This window comes from Haliotis rufescens, unplaced genomic scaffold (genome assembly GCF_023055435.1).
Source record: "Haliotis rufescens isolate VD_foot unplaced genomic scaffold, xgHalRufe1.0.p SCAF_12, whole genome shotgun sequence".
Lineage (NCBI taxonomy): Eukaryota > Metazoa > Mollusca > Gastropoda > Lepetellida > Haliotidae > Haliotis > Haliotis rufescens.
Genome location: NW_025963802.1, coordinates 13526357 through 13553214, shown reverse-complemented (window position 1 = coordinate 13553214; position 26858 = coordinate 13526357). Strand labels below are relative to the sequence as shown.

Here is a 26858-nt window from a genome sequence, read left to right as displayed (position 1 = left end):
CTGTAGTCATTCCCTTTGGTTATACCATGACATGGCAGGTTTTATTGTATCGTGTATCACATTAATTCAAGTGAGAAATACATTTCTAGTTATATTGCACATTATGACAATACCCCAAGTAGCATGTATGTTAATGTACCTTGTATTGTATGCTGATCAGCGCTATTTCTGCTATCTACATATGAATAACGTTGTGACGAGAGTTTCGCGTTACAGACAAGGGCCTGTTGCACAAGGCCAACTTAACGCTAATATCATTGTCATTGCCTATGTTAAAGCATGGGAGTTATGATCACCTTATAAGTTATAAATGCGCAGATTGCTTTGTAAAACAGGGCCATGCAAAATTGCTGTTGTGGCAGTTATTACTTAACGTCATTATTACTGTCATCAAGCAATAATGATGCTTACTTGCTTGCTCCCTCACTCTCACTCACTCACTTGGTGTTTCTGATTTTCATGTAAGGTTTAATGCTCACTCACTCACTCACTCACAATACATGTCTTGTCCAGACAAGGGGCGGTCGGGTAGCCTAGTGGTTAAAGTGTTCGCTCGTCATGTCAAAGACATGGGTTTGATTCCCGACATGGGTACAATGTGTGAAGCCTATTTCTGGTGTCCCCTGCCATGATATTTCTGGAATATGGCTAAAAGGGGCGTAAAACCACACTCACTCACACTCTTGTCAAGACAAACCCAAGGGTGATATTACAAATAATGCATATGTGTACAGGGTACGACGACACACAACCATAAACCCAATACAATTTTGTTGCCTTTTACGAAAGCAGTCTGGGGACCTATTCTAACCTGGGCCCCCCACGAGGTGACAGATAATTGTATGCAAGCTGTTGTGATATTGCTGAAACTCACTCCGCTTGTTTTATGCACAAACACAATGGCCACTCCAATTTGTGACGTTCATTTTTCCAATGTAACAGTATATGAATATGGAATACTTAACCAGCTCCCATGTCATACCAATTATATGAAACAAGTGAATAGTTCTGGTATCTGACAAGCGATATGAAATTGGTATTACACAGGAGCTAGTTTGGGATTTCATTTATTACTTGCCATTTCTAACATTTTACATTTTTTTGTACTATCGTGTGTGAATAGGCAGACATCTACACGATAATACAGTTGAATTTAACAGAATAATACTTCAATCACGTCAAAATTTGACACAGATTATTTAATACCATACAACAGCCTAAGATTATCCCATACAACAACTTATGATTGTCTTCGTGCTACGATCGCCTTGTGGAATGGGGCCCCTGCACCATAAAGTTTTGTTTGTTGTTTAACACCGCGTTCGGTAACATTCCAGCTATATGACGGCAGTCTTTAAATAATCGAGTCCTGACCAGACATTCCAGTGATCGACATCATGAACATGGATCCATGTATTGGATTACGATGACATGCATCAACCAAGTCAGCAAGTCTGATCACCCAATCTTGTTAGTCGCCTCTTTTGACAAGCCCCCTATGACAAGAATGGGTTGCTGAAGACCTATTCTACCCTAGATCTTAAAGTGTCCCTGCACCACAAAGATTACAAACACGTCACAATAGCAAACAATCTCATTAAAATCAGATCTTAGTTTTCGCTACCGCTAAACAAAGATCTGAGGACATCCCATTACGGGTCACGTCAGAACGACCTTTTGTGAATTTTGACCGACCAATGAAATAACTGACAAGAAATCGACATTAGCCAATCAGAAGGCAGCTTTCTCGAGCTTTACGACACTAGTTTCAAACTGGCGACTAGGCTTCGAAACATATTTTGACGTATTCTCGATTAAAAAAATTAAAACTGATAAGAAAAACACTCTGGAATGGCTTACAGGTGGCCTAGATTGTATGGGTATAATCATAAAACCCGTAACTGTCGGTCGGAATACCCTCTGTTAAATATTTCGTGTTGCATGGTTAGAAAACACATTCCGACTGTCACTTTCATGATCTGGTAAGCGACGCTCTGATTGGGTGGAAGAAAGGTCGTTCTGACATGACCCTTAATGGGATGTCCTCAGATCTTTGTTTAGCGACAGCGAGAACAAAGATCTGATTTTAATGAGATTACAATAGCCAATGACATGATTTGTCGAATTTTGTTGCAAGATCCACCAGTGAAACAATGCCATGAGACGTCAGCCTAGAAACAGGGTTGTAGGGTCACTGGGTGTGCAAAAGCTCCTCTCAGTGATCTATCATCTCAAAATGCAATGTTGAATAAGCCAAGAGATGTTGGGAGTTTTCAATATTTGTCAATGAAACTTGTCCCCCCAGTACATAAGCATGCGTTTGGGTTTTGCACAATGTCTAATACAGCTGTGTGTTTACTAAAGGGTGATCTTGACGGACGAGTAGTAAAGAAGCAAGAGGGGCTCAAAATTTCCATTGCCTGATTTCAGTCATTTTAAGAAACGACACATAATCCATTACCTCGTTTGGAATGTCGTCTTGTGATTTGTTATTTCACTAAAATTTGTATCATAGTGATAGGCTACATGTATAATAGATCATTTCTCCTTGTAGACAGGGGCGTTGGCTAGCCCAGTGGTTAAAGTGTTTGCTCGTCACACTGAAGGCCCAGGTTCGATTCCCGACATGGGTATATTTTGTGAAGCCCATTTCTGGTGTGTCCCTCTGTGATATTGCTGAAAGCGTCGCAAAACCATACTCACTTCTTGTAGACTGAGTTAGTCCAGTGGTAACTAATGGCCATCATATGTTTGTTTGTTGTTTAATGCCGCACTCAGCAATATTTCAGCTATTTGACAACGGTCTGTAAATAATCGAGTCTGGACCAGACAATCCAGTGATTGATATCATGAGCATCAATTCACCCAATTGGGATACGATGACATGCATCAACCAAGTCAGCGAGTCTGATCGCCCGATCCTGTTAGCCGCCTCTTATGACAAGCATAGTTGCCTTTTACGGCAAGTATGGGTTGCTGAAGACCTATTCCACCCAGATCTTCACGGATCCCATCATATGTGAAAGATCCTTTCAAAGATCCTTTTGCAATAGTTGGATTTGAAACATCCAAATTGTAGGCAGTTACACAAACTCATGGTTTACTTGAAAGACAGTTGGAATTTTGAATTCATGTAATCGAGGCAAGTGTTGATATATTCAAGCTCAGGTCCTGTAATGGGTTTTAAGATTTAACCCAAGGGAGCAAAATAGTTGATCACTTTCTATATTTAACACTTTGGTAAGGGGTCTTTGGCATAACCCTAATGTTGAAAAGAGAAATTTGTGATGGCCTAGATCAGGATACAAAAGCTGAAAACCTCCACGTCCCCAAGTGCCCCTGCAATTTCGAGCACTGGCTAATTTACGACTCTGATTTTATGATAGCAGTAGCTCAGATATTAGAAACTGATTTTCTTGCATTCTGTGTGGGTGTCTTTTCTCGACAGGTTGACCTGCCTTGCTGGCACTTGAGCAGGATCACTGTGATGTACCTGAAGTAGACAAAACACAGACAATGTTCAACCGATGTATTTGTACGCCATCATTGAGTGATGTTCAAGGGAATCAGATTGCCTGTTAGAATTAAATGGTTTCTAATTGGTCATAGGGGCGGTCGGGTAGCCTAGTGGTTAAAGCGCTCGATTCCCGACATGGGTACAATGTGTGAAGCCCGTTTCTGGTATCCCCCCGCCGTGATATTGCTGGAATATTGTTAAAAGCGGCGTAAAACCATACACACTCACACTCACTCACACAATTGGTCATAATTTGTTAAATACATTGACCAGAGAGCTGTGTAAGATAAACAATGTTGCTGATTAGCTACCCTTATAATTATGTGCCATGTACCCCAAGCACCTATTTGTCAAAATGAAATATACACATCATTTCTACTTTCTGCAGTGCATGCTTGAAGGTGTACTGAATCTTTATCACAGTATTAAAAGTCTAATAGAAAAATGATCAGCAATGTCCCTGAGGCTTAAAAGAGGAGTGAGTGAGTGAGTATGGTTTTACGCCGCTTTTAGCAATATTCCAGCAATATCATGGCGGGGGACGCCAGAAATGGGCTTCACACATTGTACCAATGTCATGAATCGAACCCAGGAAAGCGAACGCTTTAACCACTACCCTACCTGACCGCCCCGCTTAAAAGAGGAAAAGAATTGGTTCTCGGGCAAAGGCTTTTGAAAATATAGTGCGGTCGGGTGGGCGGAGTTTTTTCTTAGTTGTTCAAACCAGTATGTAACAAAATACACTCAACCTGGGAAAGGGCCTCCCAACAGGGCCTCCTTGATAAGTAACAATTACTGGAATACAGTATTCGACCTCCCTTGGAGTTTGAATATTTAAGTATTTTGGGGGGCTTTTTAAAAAAATGGAAATATAAATGAAACATGCAGTGAATTTTATGATGATGTGGGCGGTGCCTGAGAACCAAGACTATTATATTTTTTAGCCTAACACATATTTAATGTTTTGGAACAAGAACAAATCAGATAATTCACTGTGGACTTCAACATAATGCTAGTGCTTGTTTGAGGTGTAACGGTATGGAGGATTGCGATGTGATATGTATCCCATGACTATGGGTGCGAATGCTACATATTCAGACAGTAGTTTTATTTGATCAGTTGATATTCTTTGTTTTTACAGATGAATCACAGAACTGAATCATGTGGTTTTAAATTTAAGAAATATGAAGATGAATTACCATATTGTAGGGCAGAAACATAGAAGCTATATGGCACTGTGAATGCGTAGTAATGCAGGATAAGTATACAAATGTAAAAAATAGTGTTTTTACACCTATAATATTTGTAATTTAATGTGTTGTGATATTGGGGTCGTAAATCAATATATTGTATCGTGGAATTCACATCAGGATACAATACTGTATCACCATATCATTACACCCCTAATGTTCAAGCATTTTATCTTAGTCCTACTTGTAGTTTTGATTAGGAAGGCAATATAAGTTTTATTCATGATGCATAAAACCCCATGTACCCCAAATAATCCTGCTACAACAAAATTATCTTACCAACATGTGACATTGTAAAAGAATTAACACAGATTCAAAATTGATAGAAAACAGATGTTCAGTTGAACTGAGGTTAGCTTGTGCTGTGTGACGTGAATTCCACTGACTTGGAAAAAGCTTGCTGCTCTTTGCTTTAAAGCGGGGTAGAAGGGATTTATTCTGCCTGTCAGAAATCAATGTGCAGCCTGTATTGCTCGTGGCGGGGTATAAGAGATTTATTCCCCCGCTGAGAAATTTATTCCCTTTAAGGTGGGTTACACAGTATTTTATCAAGACCAATCAGATTTCATGGACCAATCAGATCTCATCATTCTGACATGGAGGTATAAGCTTCATTAATATTTATCTCAATGTAAAAACTTGGCCAACAAGTGGATCAAGGTATTTCTTTATGTAAAGGGTTTAGATGTTAAAACTGTATTGTTTGGAAATACAACTCTGTCATATGACTTAAACATTAAATAATAGAATCTGTTCATGTATATTTTTACCCTGTAAGAACGCTTTGTAAGCAATTTAAAGACAATAAGACATGTTTGTACATCAAGATATACATCAATATAATGTTGAAATCTTTATCATCCACTTTGTGTGGTGAAGATCCAGGGTAGAATTGGTCTTCAGCAACCCATGCAAAAGGTGACTATGCTTGTGACTCGCACCAATTGCTTATCTCTCCCTCTCTCTTCCTCAAAGACCTCACCTGAACGCAACCCCTGAACCAGCACGTGCACCGGAGCCACGTGACTAAGCCAGAAGGTGTCCATGAAGCCTACTGCGAGGAGATAGCTACGCACAGCATTTCACCTCAGAAGACAACATGTGGAGCACCCTTCATCATCACCTCGATATAAGAACGGGATATATATACTACATCCAGGGGATGGAATCTATTGTCTCTTTATCAGAACTACATGTCGGCATAGCAACGATCAACCCGGAAGGACAAGTCTTCACTCACTTTGGATGATCGCGAATTGGTAAAAATAGAGACATTGATTCGGCATTCGCTCCCGGCCAAAACCTGGATGCCAGAGCTCATCGCATTGGTAGGGAAAACAACCCTAATGCTCCCAAACTGGCCAAAACTTCTACTAAATCCTCACACCAAGCAAGTTCATCAAAGACTAGATCTCTACAAGCTTCACGATTAGAACCTATCAAGTTCAACCTCACCAAATCGGAGCAGCCAAGGCAGTATCCCTTGTTTTCGTAGATCTACTAGACGTCTATATGGCGATAAATGGAAGTGTTTTTGACCAGTTTGAAGATCCAAGGGGTTCACAGCAGTTAAAGCCACTTCACCTGAGTGTTACCTTAGATGTACAATCAGCTTCGTTTTAACCATGGGTTAAGGAATCGAGGTCACCAAGGTTCCAGAATTGGTAGCCTTATTGAAACCATACAGGCTTGAAGATCAGCAAAAGAAATTCAAAGTCCCAGCCTGAGATTTGAATGTGATGTTGGACCATCTCACCAGTCATGTTTATGAACCATTACAACAAGATGATTTTAAACATCTAACCCAGAAGGCGTAGTTTCTACAGGCCCTAGCCACAGCAGCCAGGATGTCAGAAATTCATGTGATTTTCTCCCATACTGGATTTGATATTTGATTTGATTGAACATGCATCATCGCATCTTGGACTGAGATGGGATTTCATTGCTAAGAATCAGCTACCAGATCAACCAGACAAGACAGCTTTACGTCCCTCCACTCGCATCCATCCTTGGATCAGAGGTCGCTGAAGATTTGTCGTTTTGTGCAGTTTACGCATCTACCTGCAGAGGACAAGTTTCAGAAGACAAAGGCTGAGAAGACTGTCCATTCTGTGATCCAGAAATAGTCCGGAAGAAGTCTCCAGAACACTCATTTCCTTCTGGATCATCCTCAGAGCCTGCAAGGCAGAAGGTCTTGATCCACCATCTGCATTCAAACCACATGAAGTGAGAGCCAGAGCGTCTCCTCCAGCACTTCAGGGCAACTGCCCCAAACTGCCAATTAGGAAGTTAGTTTTGGAGATCAGACACTGTCTTCGCTAATCATTATTTCAGAGGTTTCTCCACACAAGATGTTGCTGGAATTCACCAGTTTGGACCACAAGTAGTTGTACAACAACTGACAGTGCCTGCTAGAAGATAGACCTTCCTACAAGTACTCACCCACTATCACGCAGACTTACTGAAGTCAGGTTACTGTCCCATGACCGAGAGTCTTCCCGTTTGACTGCTGAATTCAGAGCATGAGTGAAAACGATTGTGTTGAGTTTAAGACCTTCTCTTAACACTATAATCATTTAAAGTAAGCGGGAATTATTATTTTTAAGACCTTCTCTTAACACTATAATCGTTTAAAGTAAGCGGGAATAATTATTTTCTTTCACAAACTTTACCAAAACCATGAAATCTATAAGATTTACTCCTCTCTTTTACAAGGAGGTGGTACTCTGCATGGATATAAAGAATTATCCCTTTCCCAAAGGTTTAATTGAACAGACCTCGATCAGAATCATGCACACAGGTGGAAACCACCACCAACCGTAGAGTTCAAGCAATTAGTATGTGTCAGGATAAGCATGATAAGGTAAAATATTTTTTTATTTTTTTAAAAAATATTATTTGTCCTTATCCTGACTCATGCGCTCAAGCCCCCACCCAGCCATTCCCTCTTCCCCTGTGTTTCGGCCATAAGGTAAGAGAATGAAAGAGTGCTGAGTAACCTTCTTGGTCACATGGTTCCGGTGCACATGTGCAACTCAAGGGTTGCGTTCGGGTGACCTCTTTTTTCTGTTCTCTGGGAACACAGTTCAGGAAGTTTCCACTAGCTTTCGGAAGAGAGAGAGGTAAACACTTAGTATGAGTCGGGATAAGTATAAATGATATTTTTACACTGAAAAATACATTATTGGGCTGGAGAACGATTAGCGACGTCCAACCTGGGTTAAAGGAATTTCATAATGTTTACTTATTTGTCACATGTCGACTGTAAATTGACAATCAGTTGCACAGATTTCATAATTTTGTTTCTTCATATATTGCTGAATACTACTTATGTGATTGCAAATATCATTCTTAAGACTTTGAGTGTCAGTCTTTATATACAGCATTGTCATTAGTGCTCCTCCCCCCCACCCCCCCCCCAGAAAAGTTTGATTATAAAATACTCAGTTTGTTGTGGCAGTGGTAACAGTAATATTTGTAATAAATGCCTTAATGCATTTAAAGCATGTGTCCTAAACATATGTTCTTATGTGGAATTAACGCTAACATTTACCGGTATGCAGTCATGTTGGTTTATATTTCCTCAAGAAAATGCGGCAGAAATACAGTTTAAATGTCAGTTCGTTGGAAACTGTTAGGGTCGATACCAAATTGGATTTAGTATGGGATTCTGGGAGATAACATATTTTCATTTTTTTAGACTATTCCTGAAAATGCAGAAAGTCCCAAAGTAAGGCCACTTGCTTTAAATCCAGTGGACATTTAAGGCTGTTACAAGTTCTGATGGAAAATTAACTGTGTGAAATAAGCATTTAGCTCCATTTTGAGAAGTATTGATTTTTTTTCATAAAGGACTGCGTTGCCTCAAAACTCCATCAGCATTCTATTCAAAAGAAAGAATGGAAAACTGTATGATGGGCTGTTAAAAGTTAATGCAAATTTTACCTCGACTCTGATGGATTATCTGAATCAACTGTGATTATAGCAAATTAGTGACCTTGAAATTCAGTTCTTTATATCCCAAGGCCAGTGTTCGATTCCCGGCATGGGTACAATGTGTGAAGCGCATTTTTGACATGATATTGCTGGAATATTGCTAAAAGCTTTGTAAACCCTCCACTCCTCTCTGCTCCACTCCGCTCCACTCTGCTCGGGAGAATAGGTCCCTAACAACCTATGCTGATCGTAGAATTGGTGACTTGGTTACATTTCTGTTTTATTCTCTCAAAAGTAATTTGAATGTTACCAGGGTTGCATTGATTCATCACTCTTACAGATTAATTGATTGTATGCAAAATGTACATGTGGTCAGTAAGTATGTGTGTAATCAACAGTTTAAAAAAATGCATTTCAACTCTTTTCCACTTTTCAATTGTTAAGGGTTGCCAATCCATAGACCAAATTTAGAAAAAAATCTGGCATAGAAGGTAGATTTAAGACATAAACAATTTAAGGCTAAAAAAATAATAGTCTTGGTTTTCAGGCACCGCTTGCATCATCATAAAGTCTGCCGCACGTTTCCTTTTTTTTCTATTTTCCAATAAAATATAAAAAAATCCTAATACTTAAAAACTATGCAATCCAATATAGCACGCAGTTAATTCCGTTTGCATGTGCACTGCTTTACTGCACAATCTCGTGTTATGGTCATGGCGGCCCTAGGAGTTTGTATGCTTGTTTATGTAGGGAGGCCCTTTCCCAGGTTGGTGGTACACAACAGTTTATTTGGTTACATACTAGTTTGAAAAACCACTGCCCACCCACACTATATTTTCAAAAGTCATTGCCTGAGAACCAATTCTTTTATATATTTTTTAAGCCTAAGTGGTCGCCAGTAGGGACATTTTGTGTTGCAAAAACATTGTCACTTTAAAAAATCAATAGCAAACAGCAATATGCAAATTCTCTCCCGGGCAGTTTATTTGTGAAATACATGGTATGAATATTTATTATCATTTAAATAAACTTCTACATGTGTATTGTGTGCGAGTATAGCTGGCCTATTGGGTCACTGAATTTATCATCTGAGCCACTGACTTTACCATCCAAAGCCGACTTCTACAGGAGATATCGCTTGGGTAATATCAAGAGATATCTCATTGGAGATGTGGGGCGGTCGGGTAGTCTGGTGGTTAAAGCGGTCACTCGTCATGCCGAAGACCCGGGTTCGATTCCCGACATTGGTACAATGTGTGTCGCCCATTTCTGGTGTCCCTTGCCTTATATTGCTGGAATATTGCTAAAAGCGGCATAAAACAATTCTCACTCACTCACTCATTGGAGATGTCCCAATAAAATGACATCACAATGGTTTGTGAATCATTGTGATGTCATCGGTTACAATACCACAATCAAATGACATTACTATTTGTCCATTCTTTCTGCCACTGAGGCTGGTTATCTGTACTTACACTGCAGACACTGGTTACTACTAGTAGTGTAAAGATATAGCAATATGTTATGTCGTTATTATGTCGTGATGCAAGACCCATGATACATTACATGTATTTACAACCCCCTGTATCATGATACATATGATACATAACAAGCTGTATTGGTGTAAAACCATGTGAATAATAACAGAAACTATTCAGCAACCAGGTTACACAAATTCTCTAGTATTTCAAGGTTGGCTATAAATAGATTCACTGTCTCCTCTAACCTATATGGGGGTGGCACGGGTGGCCCAGTCGTCTAAGGCGCCGCAATTCTCTGTGCAGAGTTGCGTCCCTGGGGCACGCCAGTAACCTATGATTGTGAGTTCGAATTCCGGTTCGCCCCAATTATGTTTCTAGGTTTGTCAGCACCATACCCGTGCTGGTGGGTTTCACCGAAGTGGTAAACATCTGAGACCTGCATCACTTTGGGCTTTCCTCCCACATTAAGCTGACACGCCGTGATATAACTGGAATACTGTTAAAAGCGGCGTTAAACCAAACTCACTCACTCACTCACTCTAACCTATATGTTTCTGCCCTACAATATCCCATCTTCATTCTCTAAATACTAACAACAATTGATGCAGGGTTGTGATTCACCTGCAATGTACTTGTTCGGGATATGAGTCGTATAGCCCCAATGGTATAGGGGTACGTATCGTAACGTCATGACTATTTACTAACTGAAGAATGATTTTCGATGATGAATAGAATCTCTCCCTCGTGTCTTTTGATGTCAAGTATATCAACACGAATCAATAAAAGGTTCTTACTCTGGCTTGCTGAGGAGTTTTAAACTTTTTATCAACAAGTGTCAAAAGGCGCTCGGGTGAGATTTTCCATTTATTTGCCTGGGATATTAAATGAAACACAATTTTCCTTCCACACAAGTTATCCAGACAGAAGAGAGAAAGGTCACTGATCCAATGTCAACTAAGCTTATTTAGACAGTATTGTGAGTCTGAAGTAATAAATACATATCCATATGTTCACATTTCAGTAACTTCGTGCAAGGGAAATAACTCTTTAATCATTGTCCTCAAGAATATTTTACAAGTGATTTATTGTTATTATCTCATGATCTCCTTCTTGAAACACTGTGGAATACAATGAGAAGACAGAACTTGTTAACCATGTAGTTTTTATAATATTGAAATTAAATATCACTTTTTACTTGTTTGTCTATTTATATCAGCATGATTACTTTCAGTGTCCTCATTTTATTTTACTTACTAATGAAGGCAAAAAATACTGTCACAATAAATGATTTGTCAAAGTTCATTTTCCATGCTATGAATTTTAGAAAGCATTCACTTACCAAATGACTTGGTTCAATTGTGTATATTCAATACCATATTCAGCTACTTTGTAGGCTCGCTGACTTGGTTGATGCATGTCATCGTATCCCAATTGTGTGGATCGATGCTTATGATATCATTCACTGGATTGTCTGTTCCAGACTCAATTATTTACAGACCGCTGTCATATAGCTGAAATATTGCTGAGCGTGGCATTAAAAACAAACAAACAAACAAACAAACAAACAAACAAAACAAAACTACTTTGTATCCATGTTCTTTAGGCCTTTTCAGTTTTAAGAAATACAGATTGATTATCATCATAGAAAGATAATACAGTAAAATATTTGTTTAAGCAGCTAAAAGCAGTAGTTTAGCCCAGTGGTCAGACTTGTAATGTCCTGGTTCCATTGTCAAATTGGTACAGTGTGTTAAGTACCATTCTTGGTGTCCCCTGATATTGATTGAATGGTGATGAGAGCTGTGAAAAAACATAATGACCAGGGATTTATCTGGACCTGATGAGAGGCCGATATTCAGCCCAAAGCTGCAGCAAATATCAGGAAAAATTCACAAATTGGAATTAAACATTTCAGAATACATGCTGTTATATTTATAACTAATGTTATGGCTTTGTAAGGCTTTGATGCTTAGTTTAACATTATTGCATGGAATGCAGTGTTTAATTCAATGTTAAAATACCTCTGAATTTTACTAATATACCAATTTTGAACAAAATAATGATTTTTAAAATTTGCCTGCCAAGGGCGCTTAGTTTGAAATCCTGCATAAATCCCTCGTAATTCGGACTTCCGTACTGAGGGACAGACACCACCATTAGTCCGTAAGTCAGAGACTGAAAATCGAGAGGGACTAGTTTTCTCCCAGTTATTTTGCATAAGCTACTAGTCCGATATTTGATGCAGACTGTGATCAGTGGTGTCGACCACTGTGTACTGCTGCTTGTAGTATACATTGCTCTCTGAAACAGATGGATTAGCTTTGGAGTCAAAAGAGTCAATAAATTAAGAAAAACTGTATGATGTGTTCCTGGTTTGGCAACTCGGGAATACAAGAAAATTTATTAGATCTGATTTGCCATTTTGACTGCATTTCATTAACCCAAAGCACAGTGGTGTAGCCTAGTGCATTTGGTCAAATTTAGAGTGAACGTCAAGGTCATAAAAGTCAATGTCCTTGTCACAACTGCGTGTTAAAAGTAAGTGGGAGTTCTTGATTCAAGGATCATATGAGGTCCCACATGGCCCCAGGTCTGGCACGGACCCTTTTACTTTCCAACACTGTAGTGGTTAAAGCATTTACTCATCACTCCTGGACATGTATGCACTTACACAAAATAGTCTCACCGCTACGACTTTCGTAAGTCTGTGTTATGGTATCAGAGTTACGATCGTTGTAGTGCTAAGATAGCTTTGTGCAGTGGCCCCTGGGTTAGATATAATGCTTACCTAGAAACTTCTTTTGGTACAAGGATGACTTTTTGCAAATATCATTAAGGGATAAATAATTTGATCGGAAGCCATCATTCAAAATTTGTTTTACAGAGTTGCAACCCTTGTTTTGTCATTTGCCCAATGCAAAGTACTGCCAATTTCTCAGAAATAAAATATATGACAGAGGAGGATTATGGACAATGAGATCATGACCTAAACTATTGTATAACAGTTGTAAAATACTGCTGCCCGATTTGGTTAGAGTTAGGCTTAGGTTGGATGCATACCGTTGGTCATGGCTCATGTTTTCACTCACTGGTTTGTTTGTTTGTTGTTTAACACCACACTCAGCAATATTCCAGCTATATGATGGCAGTCTGTAAATAATCAAGTCTGGACCAGACAATCCAGTGATTGGCATCATGAACATCGATCCACGAAATTGGAATACAATGACATTAACCGAGTCAGTGAGTCTGACCGCCCGATACCGTTAGTTGCCTCTTACGACAAGCATAGTTGGCAACTTGCCTTTTACGGCAAGAACGGGTTGCTGAAGACCTATTCTACCCCTTTCACTCACTGGTTTGCCTGGTCTAAACTTGATTAACTGACAGCTGTGATATAGCTGTAATACTGCTGACTTCATTGTTATACAACATTCATATGCACCCTAAGAGCACAGGAATAGAAGCGTTTGGTATGGATAGAACTGGTTAGGTGATACCCAGGGGGCCAGGGTAGGGCTGACTGCCCTTGGACCCTGATCCGATACAGAAGTTAACGTAGAAACTTTGTTATCCTAAACAAGTGTAACATGAAACAGTTTCTAAATTCTACTCACCCTAAGGATACCTTTAACTGCAGGAATATATGCTCAGGCTCTTCTTCGGTGTAACTGTAGAGGGATAAGGCTATTTTGAAGGCGATGCTAAACCCATTTCCCAAGCTTCCATCGAGTGAATCTAACCTGTGGATTTCGGTGGAAAAAATGAAGTTCATTTGAACTATGCGAATCTTTAAGCCTGCATGGACTCAAATATTGTCATTTTTCTTTTTAAAGAAGGTAAACTATGAGGAAATATATTACTCAACATAAAAAGCCTGCATTGTCATTTTTCATCATTTTAAATGCAACCTCAGCACTTTTCACCTGAGCGTCAGTGTGAAGAATGATGCTGTGACAGTTCTATAAAAACAGCATGTCAGCTTGTCACCCTGGTTTATGTTGTGTGGCTGTGGCATGTAGAATGATGACATTCACGATAGGTGTTTGAAAATAGATCACAAGATGAGCTCATTTAATATGAATTTGCTCTTTGTTCTTGGATGAATTTAGCACTTGGCCTAATGTTGTTTGATGGTATCCGTCAATAGTGCTACCAAATGTGGTATTTTCACGGAAATGACTCATCCAATTTCACTCTCACTCTTTAACTTAACTCTAACGATGTTGTGTTGCATGGTTTTAGTTTTCATTTTATGACCTGGTTTACAGATCGTTCGAAGCAAACTGACACATGTAAGCTGATAAAAATTATTAAGAATGGTGGTGTTCTTCAGGCAGAAGATCTGGTTAGACTGACACTTGGTCCCAGAAATAGATTGTCAGCTGACTGCTGAATAAACAGAAAACATATGAGCAATATGGTCTTCATGTTTCTGATACCTGACCCATCAATTTCACAGTTTGTGTGACCTGTGAAGATCCGGGGTAGGATAGGTCTTCAGTAACCCATGCTTGCCGTAATAGGTGACTATGTTTGTCGTAAGAAGCGACTAATGGGATCAGGTGGTCAGGCTCACTGACTTGTTGATGCATGTTATCGTATCCCAATTACGTGGATTGATGTTCATGATGTCAATCACTGGATTGTCTGGTCAATACTTGATTATTTACAGACCACCATCATATAGCTGGAATATTGCTGATTGCGGCGCTAAACAACAACAACATAAACAAATGCAGTTTGTGTTGTTTGTTATGCAGGATCAATATCCCCCTTTATCACAGCAAATTGCAAATAATAAACTTCCAGAAAAAAACAGTGATTGATATTATGAGGGATGTCGTTATATATCACAGTATCATTACGCTTTGAGTGTTCATACTGTATCAATGGAAGTTTATGAATAGTGATACAAATTAATAATTAACTGCCATAGAAACTATTACATTTGTTAAGATTACCATGGCTAAGAACAATGTTAGAAATTGGCCACTAGTCCTGTAGTCCTTGCCAAACTGCCCATTAGTTAAGGTATCGTAAGGAAGAGTAGAAATTTGCGAATTTTAAGGGTTTTGCTATATGTTATAATTATAAGGACTAGTGGACTAAATATCTTCTATTGCTGATAGAAAATAGAAGGCAGATAATTCAATTTTTAACGTTTAATGGCTCAACCATGTTCATATTTAATATTAATTTCATTAATTGCTGGTCTAGCAAGGAAATCCCCTAATATTTTTTTTGTTATTTATGTAAATATTGTGATACTTTGGAATTGATACGTCGTTGCTAAACTTTCAGTTGCACCCCTTGATATGAGCATGTCCAGAGCCAGTTGTTGATATTGTTAGCAATATCCCAACAGTGAATGACATTATGTGTGAGTGAGTTGGGTTTAACGCCGCTTTTAACAGTATTCCAGTTATATCACGGCATGTCAGCTTAATGTGGGAGGAAAGCCTGAAGTGATGCAGGTCTCGGACGTTTACCACTTCGGTGAAACCCACGAGCACGGGTATTGTGCTGACAAACCTAGAAACATAATCGGGGCGAACCGGGATTCGAACCCACAATCAAAGGTTTCTGGCATGCCCAAGGGACGCAACTCTGCACAGCAAATCGCGGCGCCTTAGACGACTGGGCCAGATTGACATTATGAGCAGTCTCCTATGCCAATGGGGTACGATGACACAATATCAAATGAGTCTACGAGTCTTACCACCTGTTCCATTTGGTTGCCTTTTATGACAAGCGAAGTTTACTGGGAACCTACTCTAACCCGGAATCCACACCAGGGTCAATTTAACAGGTTAGCAGTGACTTTTCCCCACAGTATTTACGTCAGTCCAATGCCCTATTACTTTGAATTTGAATCTTGTGAAAAAAAAAGAAGGATTGTCTTGAAAGGTGAGATATATTAGAAACGTTTGTGTTTACTTAACTGATCATGCGAAGTCAGCAGCAGTTAGCGATCATTTTTTGCTTGTTAGCTGTGCTCACAGTTGTAAGACTCGTAAGTCCTTGTTATACGTTGTCTCCTTAATTCCTCTCCTCAAAACATTTCTAGAATTACATGAGTCATGAGTCATCCATCCTGCTCAACTGAGTGTGAGAAACTGTGACACAATCTTTGGATCTGTTTATGACAGAAACTTGATATTTTCAATGTATTTGACACCGTCTCCCTCCAAACAACCATTCTCTGTATCTGTTGTCTATACTGGTTGTTTGTGTACGATATATAATAACATGATCTATGTCAGTTTTCTCACTCGCCTGTAGACTTTTTTACTTCTTGTCTGTGATTCAATCTGCTCTCTGCCACCATCATCCACCCCTTGCCACCATCATCCACCCCGTTGCCACCATCATCCACCCCTTGACCACCATCATCCACCCCTGACCACCATCATCCACACCCTGACCACCATCATCCACCCCTTGCCACCATCATCCACCACGTGCCACCATCATCCACCCCCTTACCACCATCATCCATCCCCTTACCACCATCATCCACCCCTTGACCACCATCATCCACCCCCTGACCACCATCATCCACCCCCTTGCCACCATCATCCACCCCCTTGCCACCATCATCCACCCCCTTGCCACCATCATCCACCCCCTGACCACCATCATCCACCCCCTTGCCACCATCATCCACCCCCTTACCACCATCATCCACCCCCTGACCACCATCATCCACCCCCTGACCACCATCATCCACCCCTTTACCACCATCATCCACCCCTTACCACCATCATCCACCCCCTGACCACCATCATCCACTCCCTGACCACCATCATCCACTCCCTGACCACCATCATCCACCCCCTTGCCACCATCATCCACCCCCTTGCCACCATCATCCACCCCCTTACCACCATCATCCACCCCCTGACCACCATCATCCACTCCCTGACCACCATCATCCACCCCCTGACCACCATCATCCACCCCCTGACCACCATCAACCACCCCCTTGCCACCATCATCCACCCCCTGACCACCATCATCCATCCCCTGACCACCATCATCCAACCCCTGACCACCATCATCCATCCCCTGACCACCATCATCCACCCCCTGACCACCATCATCCACCCCCTTACCACCATCATCCACCCCTTACCACCATCATCCACCCCCTGACCACCATCATCCACTCCCTGACCACCATCATCCACTCCCTTGCCACCATCATCCACCCCCTGACCACCATCATCCACCCCCTGACCACCATCATCCACCCCTGACCACCATCATCCACCCCTGACCACCATCATCCACTCCCTGACCACCATCATCCACTCCCTTGCCACCATCATCCACCCCCTGACCACCATCATCCACCCCCTTACCACCATCATCCACCCCCTGACCACCATCATCCACTCCCTTGCCACCATCATCCACCCCCTGACCACCATCATCCAACCCCTGACCACCATCATCCATCCCCTGACCACCATCATCCACCCCCTTGCCACCATCATCCACCCCTTGCCACCATCATCTACCCCCTGACCACCATCATCCACCCCTGACCACCATCATCCACCCCCTGACCACCATCATCCACCCCTGATCACCATCATCCACCCCTTTACCACCATCATCCACCCCTTGCCACCATCATCCACCCCTTGCCACCATCATCCACCCCTGACCACCATCATCCACCCCCTTGCCACCATCATCCACCCCCTTGCCACCATCATCCACCCCTTGCCACCATCATCTACCCCCTGACCACCATCATCCACCCCTGACCACCATCATCCACCCCCTGACCACCATCATCCACCCCTGATCACCATCATCCACCCCTGACCACCATCACCCACCCCTTTACCACCATCATCCACCCCTTTACCACCATCATGCACCCCCTCACCATCCATCCATCACCCATGTTCCCAACCCCCTTCACATTCTCTCCCTCCCACAGCTCTTGTCCATTTTTGCCTCCCTTCCTCCTATTCCCCAAGGTCTCTCTAACGACACAAACCATGTAATTCACTCCCCTCCCATCTCCCCACAATACACACTCATTGCTCTTCATGCACCCCTCCCTAGAAACTACACTGCTATCAACAACCAGCCTGATGTTTTCCTAGCCACACCATGTTATTTTAACAATACTCCACGTGCCCAAGTGACACTGGGGTGTAGGATAATGAATATAAAAACGATTGCCCTTGCAGCTGATGAGTCATTTGTAGGTTCATTGTCAATTTCATTGTGAAGTCGACAGGTTACATATCTACTGTCGTTATCGGCTAGTCTTGATTCATCAGCAGTGGTGCATACGCTTCCTCTAGGCTCCTCCTGACTAATGGAAAACAAGGTGGAATGGATTTACACTTGGGACTTCCTTCATGTAGGTGAATTTATTCACTTGATTTGAAATGTGTTTGGTAAAAATAGATATGTTCCGCTTTGCTCTTAGCATGTAGGTTTCACAGCCGCTAGTCAGACATGTGGTCAGCATCTTGATTGCACTTTCGCAGTGTCGTGTTGTCAGTGACCTTGTCACTTTTAGTAATCTGGTAATATGATTACTGTATTCGACGTAATAAGCGCCCAGGGCGCTGTCAAAATTAGAAATAGAGGGCTCTTCTTAGAATATTATTTTGATGGAAAAAACAGGGTTGAAAGATAAATTTTGTGGTTTATGCTGACAGGCTGAGATGTTTATATACGACAGATATATTTTTACAGAATATAATTGCCCATAATTAAGGGTGCATAAAACACATGAGTTTATATTAGTCTTGTGTACATTGATCAATCGGAAGGGGTGCTAATTGGGATTGTTCACTAGCCAATATGTTAGCAATTATCGCCGTTGGCGCTTATTAGAGTTAGGCACTTATTACGTCGAATACGGTGTTACTTAATAGTTTTCTCATTGGTAGCTCGATTCCATACTCCTGCCCTTCTCCCACTCCTTCCTATTTCTCATCACCGTTCTTGGCCTCCTGTCTTTCCCTCCCCCTCTCTGTCCACCCTCCCCGTTCCTCACTGTTTTGTCTCCATTTTCCCGCTGGTTTCCCCTTCTCCTTTCTTCCCTTCTATCTGCTCTTTCACTCTGTCTATCCCTTCCTGCTTTCCTGTCCCTTCATATCTCCTCCCCCTCCATCCCTCCTCCCCCTCCATCCCTCCTTCCTTCCCCTCCATCCATCCTTCCCTTCCTTCCCTGATATAGGAAGTTGTATTCTAATTATTTCATCTTCTTGTCTTGCTTTGATGAAGTACCAAATAGTAACACCGTGAAACTACCCTGCAGAGAAGAGCCTCCAAACTTTGCCTTGGGAATGAACTCCTGTGTTTACAGTCAGGCTTATCAGATAATTCTTCAGGAAATGTGATTTATCTATCCACAGCGATTAAATTTCCATGAAGATCTTTATGGAAGATATATAAGGCAAACAAGTCCAGCCTCTCACGTAGAAAGTAATATAACTCATGAACTCGTTTGAAATGCCCCAAGAAGTAAAGAGTTTTGATCCATGATGGTAATCTACATTGTGTATATTCCTCCAGGGAAAAATGTGTGTTTGACTTAGCCTTAATGCTGCATTGGAATTGTTTTTCTTTGTAAATTATTCTTGGTATTGTACCAGTACAGATCATTTGGTTGCATTTATAAATTCAAAACCAATTATTTGTTCCATAATATTCTGAAAAAATAATCTTTAAAAAAAAATATTAAAAATTGTCACCAGACATGCTGGATAGCCTGAAAAATATGTGTTGAATTTTCGGTTCCTCTTTTGAGAGATATTTATTTTTATTTTGTCTTGTTTGGTCCCAACCCATTGAAAATTAACTTAATTTCTCTCTATCTTTTTTCGTCCTGAAGCTTTAATGCCTATGTTGGTTGCTCTGTTAACCGAAAAATTAAAGAAGTGTGGCCTAAGGCTTCTGTCATGTCAGCCTGACCTCAGTGTTATTCCACTCTTTTTCGCTGGTGCAACTCAATTGAAACCAATGTTAAAATTACCATTTGACCCTCGCCACACAGGGATTTGCTTTGACTTCAGTGATCATCGCCTATGGATACATGCTAAATCCACAGCCATGTCCTTTGGACTGAGAATCTATGTCACAGCTTGTGGATGCCTCTAATAATTAGATTGACAATCCTGTGTTCCATATTTAGCATACCTATTTGTCACACAAGCAGTATTTGTGTTGACCCTTGACCCATGAGTAATTTATGCTTTGTGCTTTGTTGATGTGATTCAGTGTAGTGGTTATCATATGATTATGATATGTTTATATGTGTGGTTTAAGGTTGAAATTTCAACTAGTTTGATAAAAAGCGTGTCACATTAAAGGAAAGTGTACTTCAAGTAGAAACAATTGAATTTATAATTTTGTGTAAAGTTTTGTTAGTTGAATGTCTTGTTTTTTGTGGTTAGGTATTAGGGCTGGGAGGATACACCAACTATGCGATCCGATATGTATCATGATACCTTGTTCACGATACGATACTTATCATGATACCTTGTTCACGATCCGATACGTGTCATGATACCATGTTCACGATCTGATATGTATCATGATACCTTGTTCACGATCCCATACGTATCATGATACCTTGTTCACGATCCGATATGTATCATGATACCTTGTTCACGATCCCATACGTATCATGATACCTTGTTCACGATACGATATGTATCATGATACCTTGTTCACGATACGATACTTATCATGATACCTTGTTCACCATGTTCACGATCCGATACGTATCATGATACCTTGTTCACCATGTTCACGATCCGATACGTATCATGATACCTTGTTCACGATCCCATACGTATCATGATACCTTGTTCACGATACGATATGTATCATGATACCTTGTTCACGATACGATACTTATCATGATACCTTGTTCACCATGTTCACGATCCGATACGTATCATGATACCTTGTTCACGATCCGATATGTATCATGATACCTTGTTCACGATCCTATATTCGTATCATGATACCTTGTTCACGATCCTATACGTGTCATGATACCATTTTCACGATCCGATATGTATCATGATACCTTGTTCACGATCCTATACGTATCATGATACCTTGTTCACGATCCTATACGTATCATGATACCTTGTTCACGATCCTATACGTATTATGATACCTTGTTCACGATCTGATACATATCACGATTCTTGTATATGCTCTTATCTGTGGTGTGTAAGCCCTCTTTTTCATAGACATGATAGTCAAATACCTGGCAGACCGTTGAGTTACTGTTGGCAGTGTCAAGTATGACGCAGTGAATTCACTACTAATTTTCATTACTAATTAGTGTTCGGTGTAACAGCCATTAAAGTAAACATTTAAGGCATAACTCAATATTTGTTACAAAGTGTGCGGACCCGTGAAGATCCTGGGTAGAACAGGCCTTCAGCAGCCATGCCGAAAGAAGCGACTAACAGGATCAGGTGGTCAGGCTCGCTGACTTGGTTGATGAATGTCATTGTATCCCAATTGCGTGGATCGATGTTCATGATGTCAATCACTGGATTGTCTGGTCCATACTTGATTATTTACAGACCGCTGTCCTATAGCTGGATTATGGCTGAGTGCAGTGTTAAACAACAAACAAACAAACAAACAAACAAACTTATTGTACAACTGTGATTGATACTTGCATCGGGAATAAAAATATCGCGATCCACCAGTGCATCGGTGTATGATCCCACCACTATTATGTATCGGAATTAGTTGAGGTGGGGCCAAGAGAATTTGAAGAAATGATAAAGGGAATTGTTTGAGGAAATGGTGAATTGTTTTCAGTTCAAAATAAGGGGGTGGGTGGTCTCACTCACTCACTCACTCACTCACTCACTCACTCACTCACTCACTCACTCACTCACTCACTCACTCACTCACAATACATGTCTTGTCCAGATATTACGAGTAATGCATATGTGTACAGGGTACAACAACACACAACCATAAAAACCACTCACTCACTCACTCACTCACTCACTCACTCACTCACTCACTCACTCACTCACTCACAATACATGTCTTGTCCAGATATTACGAGTAATGCATATGTGTACAGGGTACAACGACACACAACCATAAACCCAATACAGTTTTGTTGCCTTTTACGAAAGCAGCCTGGTGACTCACTCAAAATGAAGGGTGATCTGGCGTCTTTGAGGTGTGCTGCTGTAGCGTTTGAATCTAGCGACCCCTTAAGTTTGTATTGTGTACACAGGACTTGTGACAAGGACCAATTGACTTGGATGGTTAATTACAAACACTGGCTTAATTTGAGGAAATGAAAGAGGAGTCCACGTGATTGGCAGTGTTCGAAATTAAGGGGGGGCCCTAGGGTCATTGAGGTCTTCTTCAATGGTATTTAAATCTCAGGCACTCTAAATCTCGAATATTGAACAATATGGTTATCACAAAAACCTAAACCTTCATGTTTACTTTTGAACACTGATAAGGGATGTTGAGTGTTCCCAAGGTGTATGGGGACGAGATAGGGACCGGGGGACGAGATAGGGACCAGGGGACGAGATGAGGACCGGGGGACGAGATGGGGACCGGGGGACGAGATGAAGACGGAAGGGGCCTTGGCTGTTGATTGCATTCATTAGATTTCGTGAAATAGAGTAACAACTGAACAACCAGTAAGAGTCGGGAGGGGTCACAGGATTTGAGGTGTTTGTGGTGTGACTACCAAGCTGCCTCGCTGCTTGCTATTGTTAGGTAAGGGAGATAAAGTACCAGTTTACTAATCTCCTTGAATAGCAGCTTAGTGAAATTGTCCTCAAGAGAGCTGACTCGGAGTAACAGTGCAACTTGAACATATTATTTTCTGCACTCCGGATATCTTCCTGAATGAAGTGTTTCAGTCCTTTGTTTTCACATTCAGTTTTTGTTGCTTCTAAACTATCATAGGGTAATACTGATCTAGTTCCCAGGAGGTACCAGGAAGAAAAGATAATTCAAATGTCAAGATGTTTTCTGTTAATCTTTATTGTGTTATGCATAGAAATCAAGGTTAAGACCGTAACACTCCCAACAGAAATCTTCTTGTACATAAACACGTAAATATTACACTTGTAGAGCATGTCTTTAAGTCACACTTCATCCTGCAGTGTTCCCAATAGGTATTCTGGGGTAAATTATGTCCCTCACATCCCTCCCATGCTTGTAAGAGCAAACAAAAATTGGTATTGTGTGGTCAGGCTTTGTAACTTGAGCGATTGTGATGTAATTAAATTCTTTACAGCATACCAGCACACATGTGATGTGACACAGGTGTATATACATTGGACCCTTTTTTAAAAATACTAATATGTACAGAGAATCTACATTGTAAATATTTATTGATTTGCAAGTAAAGTATGTATATCTAACTTGTTGTATATATATTTGAAAAAACCTATATAAACAAATATGCTAAACAGAAATTAGACAATACTGATTTTTTCATATTGTCTGTCGGGGTGGTCGGGTAGTCTAGTGGTTAAAGTGTTTGCTTGTCACGCAAAAGACCTGGGTTCGATTACCACATGAATACAATGTGGGAAGCCCATTTCTGGAATAATGCTAGAAGTGACGTAAAACTATACTCACTACAAATTAACTTTAGTAATATGAAAGAATCGGGTGTTCTTTAACTTGTTTTGATCCGTTTATACTTTCCAGTCATGTATGTGTCTATGGCATAAAAGTAGTTTTTTTCGATAAACATCCCACAAATGTCCAAGAGCAACTTTGAATCGGGTGTTCTTTAACTTGTTTTGATCAGTTTATACTTTCCAGTCATGTATGTGTCTGTGGCATCAAAGTAGTTTTTTTCAATAAACATTCCACAAATATCCAAGAGCAACTTTGGTAGACTAATTTTCGATAGTAATTTGAATCAGTCTCTGATTATATATATAGAATACCACATAATATCACTGTTTTGTGTGAATAATCAGACATCTATTTGATCCACGGCATTATCCAATTTTAAGTTTAACAGAATATTACTTCAAACATGTCTAAAGTTTACACATATTAATTTAATACCATACAACAGCCCACCTTTAGAATTCCACGGTTGGTTCCAGAAAGCTTTCATATAGCAAGCTATCTTGTTGTCAGCAATTGAAATTAACATTTTTTGGCCACCAGTCCTTTGCAGTAATAACATATAGCAATACCCTTAAAAATGGCAAATTTCTACTAGTCCTTATGATACCTAACAATTGGGCAATTTGGCAAGGACTATAGGTCTTGTGCCAATATCTGTGGTTGTTTCGTTTCAGACACTTTCAATCTGACACTGCCATTGTGTCAATGTTTTCTAAAACATTTTTCTGAAGTATTCTGACTTTCAACTTCACTAGCTGATATGGAAAAACTGTATGTTCGCAAAAAAGACAAACTCTTCAAAATCTGTAACAGCGAATAAAATCATTGGCATCTCTCTCCAGGATATCTGCAGTATTTAGGAACAGCAAATAGTTAATAAAGCAAATAGACCCGTGAAGATTCCGGGGGAGAATAGATCTTCAGCAACCCATACTTGCCGTAAAAGGTGACTATGCTTGTCGTAAAAGGCGACTAACTGGATCGGATGGTCAGACTCGAGGACTTGGTTGATACATGTCATCTATCCCAATTGCATGCATCGATGCTCATGATGTCAATCACTGGATTGTCTGGTCCAGACTTGATTATTTAACAGACTGCGGTCATATAGCTGGAATATTGCTGAGTGCGGCGTTAAACAACAAACAAACAAAACAAATAATAAAGCAAATAAAATATTAGGCAATATCTTGCATGTTTTACATTCGGAGTATCACCTTCTTTCTTCGGGGGATCGACTACGATTCCCGATGTTGAGAACGTACAGGTACCAGAATTCATTAAAACCAGCTAGTACCAGGTTTATTAAGTTTTGTGATAAATAATTGTTAAGTATATATTCGCTTATGCCACATTAAATGTTGATTAAATGTGATGCTCTTATTTATTTGTATGTGTGTTCATCAGTAAGCGGAGACCTTGTGCTGATGTAACCCAAATTTCTTTCGGAATAATAAAGTGTTATTTTATCTTATCTTAAGTGAAGTGAGTTGATATATTCTCAACAAAAACAGTTAGGGATCATGAATATTTTATGGGATATTTCTTTGAAATTGTGTGCTCAGTTTTCTCTACAAAAAAAGAAATATCCCCAAAGTATTAATGATCTCTAACGTTTTTGTTTGTTTGGTACAGTCAACTATGGTTATAATGAACTCTAAGGTGGCCACTAATTTTTGTTTGTTATAACCGTAGTTCGTTATAAGCATATATACAGCAAAAAATAGTTTGTTATATCTGTCAGCTTGTTATAAGCGTTTTCCTTATAAACGTTTTCTGTATATTCACACTGATCAATGTTCATTGACACAAGGTAGGTTTGATATACAAAGATAACGGTATAACGAGGGGAACAATGGTATTAGCGAGAGAGAGAGGCCAAATAAGTACAGTGAAAAGAGAATCATGGGTCTAGGTGTGAAAATGAAGATCTTGAGCAGTGCAACAATATAACTTTAAACAATTAAGTTGTCCATTTGCGAGTAATGATTGGTTACAGCACGGTAGAGTATACACTGGATAGGCAAGTAGTCTGCTGTTAATGACTGACAAGAAGTAGCCTTGAAATGTCCTTATGAACAATAACGTGTTAGTCATAAATGACTCTGGATATTTTTGCGAGAGTCATGACCTCAATTCAGTCAGTTATGAGTGTAACGTTCAGACACAAATTGATACAAAAAGTAACACCGTAAACATTTTTGTGTGGAACATATTATATAACAAAAAATATTTTTTTATTTGTATTCAGTCCTTTGGATGTTTTTATGGGAACTTGTGGTGGTTGATAGCTATATCATGTATATGGGGCATGAGATATAATAGTTAACAATAGATAGGGATAATCAGATGTCATGTTATATGTATATACACTTGATAAAATTTGAGAGTCATGTTTGTGTATCATGGAAAGAAAAAAAAATCCTTATAAAAATGGAGTGGTGTTTGAGTATTTTAGACGAAGATTGGGTGAATAATATGCAGGATTCCTGCATCCTGTGAAACTGTGAATGATTGACTCTGCCCTGAAAGTGTTTTTGTAGAGGTGCCTCTTCACTCACTCGCCCTAGCCCAACAAAGCTTATGATAAATGACAAGTCCTTTTGCTAACCATGCTAATATCAAGGCCACGCTGTGTCATTGTAAAGTTTTGTGTTGACACACATTCTTTGAGGGAACCGTCCTTTTGCCACGATGACAAATAAATCAAAACTCCAATTTTCTAGATATTAATGACCGAAAGGTTAAATTATGCCCCAACATCTGTTGTTGAAAAACAATCAAATGAAATATGTGATATGTGTTAGTGCATAGACGCAGTGACAATCCTGGGATAAATATTTTATTTTGTTTCAAGTGTGCCATGGGGAATTTGTATTGATGTTGAGCTGTGTCTTTTGGGATAGAAGTATGCCAGTCAGAAGATACTTTTTAATGAATAAAGAAAGGAAAATTTGAAATTCCGTTAGTGAGTTATTCATCACATTCCCTGTGTTTGACCAGCGTACTTAAGTGAAAGTGTTTTAAACA

The 26858-nt window shown here is 40.1% G+C and overlaps 1 protein-coding gene across 6 annotated transcripts in view; it reads left to right on the top strand.

Moving 5' to 3' along the window:
- LOC124142022 (nucleolysin TIAR-like) overlaps nt 1-26858 on the top strand; it is a 224825-nt gene that overhangs the window by 7957 nt on the left and 190010 nt on the right. Inside the window, exon 1 of one of the 6 annotated variants that reach the window (XM_046510255.2) lies at nt 18429-18573. The exons of the other annotated variants lie outside the window; for them this stretch is intronic. Within the exon in view, the coding sequence (XP_046366211.1) occupies nt 18529-18573 (45 nt within the window). The 5' untranslated portion in view covers nt 18429-18528. Of the gene's footprint in view, nt 1-18428; nt 18574-26858 lie in introns of those variants that run through there. 6 annotated transcript variants of the gene reach the window in all.